Raw genomic sequence first — 5,009 nt, 5'->3', positions numbered from 1 at the left:
TAATAATAATAATATGTTTTACACTGCAACTGTAAAAAAACTGGTTCACTCTGATATACACAATGCATATATTAATTATGTTATACTGTATATTTAAATAACATGCAGATCTTGCTAAGACTTATTATGATTTTTTTTGTAGTTTCAGTTCTAAACTTGCATCATTTTCATTAATTGAAATAAAGCTGCAAATATTTATATTTAACAAAAAAAAAACTAAAAGCACAAACAGAATTATTAAAATGCAAACTTAAAAAACTGAAAAATGAAAATGCTAATTTAGATTATTAATAAATACTACAGTATATAAATAATAGGCAACTAAAATAAGACTGAGTGTTTGTGTTTGTTGGGTGATTTTGTTATTTTGTTTGTGCTGATGTTCAGTCTAATGAAAGCTCATGTAGTTTGGAGGAGAGCTGATTTGATTACAGTCTTTCGTCGGGATCGAAAGATGAGGGACATCCACAAATTGACCAGGTTGAGAATGTATATACATCTGGGAGTATCATCAGCATAGAAGTGGTAGCTGAGGTTAAAGGATCTTAATAGCTGACCAAGAGGATAAATATAAATGCTAAAAAGCAGGGGACCAAGGACTGAGCCCTGTGGGACACCAGTACAAACAGGATCCACATCAGATCTGAAACCATCCATAAAGACAAATTGACTGCGACCCGTAAAATATGACCTAAACCAATCTAGTGCAGTTCCAGATACACCAAAGACAGTTTCCAGTCGATTTAGTAAAAGCATGTAGTCAACAGTGTCGAAGGCTGAACTAAGATCGAGTAAGATGAGAATCGAGAGAAATCCAGAATCAGAAGCTAACAGTAAGTCATTAACAACTTTAACCAAGGCTGTTTCAGTGCTGTGCAGTTTCCTAAACCCAGATTGAAGGGACTCAAACAGATTATTGACCATTAAATGGTTGTGTAATTGAGACGAAACAACACCCTCTAAAATTTTGCAATAAATGGAAGATGAGAAATTGGACAAAAGTTACTGAGATTGTTCGAATCACTGTTTTGCTTTTTTATTAATATGGGAGTGAAAGCAGCGGTTTTAAGTGCTGTTGGCACAACACCAGTGGCCAAGGAGTCATGTATCATATAATATCTATATTATTTACATGTATAATAGTTGATAATAATACTTTTGCACTTTTGTTTTAAATCAAGTAATAAACAAAGTAATAAAGTGTGATAATACTATTATATTTTAAAATAAAAAGGGAGTATTAAATAAAAATACAATTATTTTATAGTAAAGTTATACTATAATACTATAATACTATAAATAAGCAGCTATACAATTATAGTACAAAGTTTTACATATGCCATTATAATTTGTGTTTTATTTTTTTTAATTTTACAGAATTATAAAATAAAACGCAAATTATAATCGGGCATGTTTTAGGCTTTTTATTATTTTTTATATTTTAGACATCCATCAATTATGGTGATGAAAAAAATGACTAGCCATCTCCTCATTGGATGTGCCTTTAGAGAGAAATTCATATTTAGGGATTACATAATGAAATAGTTTCTATTTTCAATTTGAATTATTTCGTTTTAAAGTAGTATTTTAAAGCTTTCTATATATTTGTATCATTCCTGTGAGACAATTAGCTGAGTTTAAGTTCATCATTGTGAAGTGCTCCTCTTCAAGACCGAGACGGCAGAAAGCGTTTGTTTTCTTTATTTTATAAAAGCACAACGTTTTGTTGATATTGTGAGTGCACACAAATAAAAGTAGACCCTTTACAGTTTAGAATGATGTATTACACTTACCTTTATGAGCAAAAATGACTGCGTATTTTAAGCTCTTTCCACTGTTAGAAAAAAATGTAAGTGACCTCGCTGGCGCCTCCGTGTCCTGCAAAGCGTGCTTCAGCTTCCACTCTCCGCACAAACGATTGGATATGCATCTAACAGCGCACATTTATCTAGGTTAAACATTTAAACTAACATTGTGATATGCTTGAACTGTTTTATATAGAGATTTTATTTTAGGCAAATCGTGATGATTTGAGAAGGCTAAATTGATCAAACATAGGCTATGATCAACTCACTGTCTGCCGCTGGCCGCTTGGTCCTTACTTCAAAAAAAAAAAAAAAAACTTACATTTAACGAAACAAAAAAAGTGAACTTTATAAAAAGACAAAACGAAATATAATAATTTTTGCCATTACATACAAAACTGAACTATTTTAATAGCTGAAACAGTAGTATAAGCTTTTTATGGGAAAAGGGGAAAAAAGACCCCCCCCCCAAAAAAAACAAAAAAAAACCTTTGTGCGTACCCTCGGAACAAATCCTGCAGGCGCCCCTGCCACTTATGTGCACCCCTGTATATATAGATGTAGATAGATAGATAGATAGATAGATAGATAGATAGATAGATAGATAGATAGATAGATAGATAGATTATTTCAAAATACTGTATGTCAAATGCCAGGACATGCTGTCTTGTTCAACACGTCTGTGCATGAAACAGCTATATAGACAATTATTATTTTTTTTTAATTGTCTGGAAAATGATCCAATATTACATATCTGTGAGTGGCAAAAGTATGTGAATCTCTAGGATTAGAAGTTAATTTGAAGGAGAAATTAGAGTCCATCAGTTCAGAGGTGTTTTGACTGTCAGGTGTCATTGCCTGCCCTGTTTTATTTAGAGAGCAGGGATCTATCAAAGTCTGATCATGTTTGTGGAAGTGAATCATGGCACGGACAAAGGAGATATCTGAGGACCTCAGAAAAAGAGTTGTTGTTGCTCATCAGGCTGGAAAAGGTTAAAACGTCATCTCTAAAGAGTTTGGACTCCACAAATCCACAGTCAGACAGATTGTGTACAAATGGAGGATATTCAAGACAACTGTTATCCTCCCCAGAAGTGGTCGGCCAACGAAGATCACTCTAAAAGCAAGACATGTAATAGTCCACAAGGTCGCAAAGGAATCCAGGGAAACTTCTGAGCAACTAAAGTCCTTTCTCACATTGGCTAATGTTCATGAGACCACCATCAGGAGAACACTGAACAATCAGAGAGCTGCAAGGAGAAAGCCACGGCTCTCCAAAAAGAGCATTGCTGCCTGTCTGCAGTTTGCTAAAGATCATGTGGACAAAGCCAGAGGGCTGTTGGAGAAATGTTTAATGGACGGATGAGACCAAAATAGAAGTGTTTGGTTTAAATGAGAAGCGTTATATTTGGAGAAAGGGAAACACTGAATTCCAGCATAAGAACCTTATCATGGTGGTGGAAGGATCATGGTTTGGGCCTGTTTTGCTGCATCTGGTCCAGGACGGCTTGCCATCATTGATGGGATAATTAAATCTTGAATTATACCAGCAAATTCTAAAGGAAAATGTCAGGACATCAGTCTGAGCCTGCAGTTATTGCTGCAAAAGAGGGTCAGACCAGATACTGAAAGCTAAGATTCACAAACTTTTGCCACTGACAGATGTGTAACACTGGATCATTTTTCTCAGTCAATAAATGACAAAGTGTATATTTTTGTCTCATTTGTTTGATTGGATTCTCTTTGTGAACTTTCAGGACTTGTGTGAAAATCTGATGATCTTTTGGGTCATATTAATGCAGAAATATAGACAATTCTGAAGGGTTCACAGACTTTCACTGTATATATGTGTGTGTATGTATGTGTATATATATATATATATATATATATATATATAATTTTGTTTTAGTTATTTTACTAAATACAATTAAATAAATTCCACTTTTTTGTAGTATTGGTTGATTTCAATTGATTGATTGATTTTTGTTATGGTTTATTTTTAATTAACTATAACCATGATTGAATACAAATAGCATGTACTCTCATCATTTACTCACCTTCATATTGTTCCAAATGGCACAAAACACAGAACGCAAATGAAGATATTTTTGAATATTCTCTGATCTATTCTCACAATATATTCTCTGAATTCTATCACAACATTGTGATAATTTTCAAAATGTTCAAAAAGACATTGTATATGTAATATGAATACAAATTATTTCTCCTAAAGAGGCACAATCACTTTATATGATGACCAAATTTTAATATAGTTTATATAACTATTTTTACATTACAAAGTTATATAGTTATTTAAGTCATTGTTATTATATGTTTATATAGTTATAATTATTATGAACCCTGATCAACACACATAGAGCATATGAAATATGAAAATATCAAAAACATGAACAATCCTCACCGTTTCTCACGCGTCAGTCACTCCCATCTCATGTGCTTCTTGAGTCTGCATCTGAACCTGTTCTTGCAGTTGTGTTTTATTCATGCACATGCACTCGTCTGTCTCTGCAGGTGAGTTCTGTAAAAACCTGACGGACACGCTGGAGAGCACTTCCAGCCTGCGTCTGCTCTGGAGGACCTTCCGGCCGTTCCTGCTGGGAAAGATCCTCTACGCTCCTGACACTAATGTTACACGCAGCATCGTCACAGAGGTACACGTGCAAACACAGACACAGAGGGACGCTAATGCAGTGCATCTGAATAAGAAGAGCACAGACTCTCAATGCGTGAGATGCAGATTGGTGTAACGAGGATGAAAGTTTCATGTTGCAGTGCTGACGTGCTTTCAGAAAGATGCAGGTTTTTTTCTGCTCATGAGCCGCAGCTGCACTGAAAGAACATGAATGGACGGATGTCCTGCTGCTGGATCCACGAAAATAAGAAAGAAGCTTAGAAATTTTGTAAGATCACTTCTTTCTTATTTTATTTATTTTTTGATCCAGCCCTAGGTCGTCTCTGTACATGTCCTTAAAAAAAACAAAAACAAAAACAAAATGTTCTTAAGATAACATATGAGAACTTTTCTCAAGAATTGCATCTAGGAACATTTCTACAAACTCCTTATGAAATGTCTTACCTTCTAGGAAGTTGTACAAATGTTCCTAAATGGAATTCTTGAGAAATTCGTAAGTTCTCAGACATTTTCTTAAGCTTTCATCATTTTTTTTCATTTTATATATTTCA

At 34.2% G+C, this 5,009-nt stretch overlaps 1 protein-coding gene across 1 annotated transcript in view; it reads left to right on the top strand.

The window, feature by feature from the left end:
- The window catches only part of LOC107693596 (ATP-binding cassette sub-family A member 1), a gene marked incomplete at its 3' end in the record, with an annotated part of 79,802 nt that overhangs the window by 29,818 nt on the left and 44,975 nt on the right, over nucleotides 1-5,009 (top strand). Inside the window, exon 9 of the mRNA XM_016493044.1 lies at nucleotides 4,338-4,552. Within this exon, the coding sequence (XP_016348530.1) occupies nucleotides 4,338-4,552 (215 nt within the window). The remainder of the gene's footprint in view (nucleotides 1-4,337; nucleotides 4,553-5,009) is intronic.

The sequence above is a fragment of the Sinocyclocheilus anshuiensis genome, unplaced genomic scaffold (assembly GCF_001515605.1).
Source record: "Sinocyclocheilus anshuiensis isolate Anshui unplaced genomic scaffold, SAMN03320099.WGS_v1.1 scaffold1678, whole genome shotgun sequence".
NCBI classification, from domain to species: Eukaryota; Metazoa; Chordata; class Actinopteri; order Cypriniformes; family Cyprinidae; genus Sinocyclocheilus; species Sinocyclocheilus anshuiensis.
The sequence above is the reverse complement of the archived record's forward strand: the minus strand, read 5'-3'. Positions and strand labels throughout refer to the sequence as shown.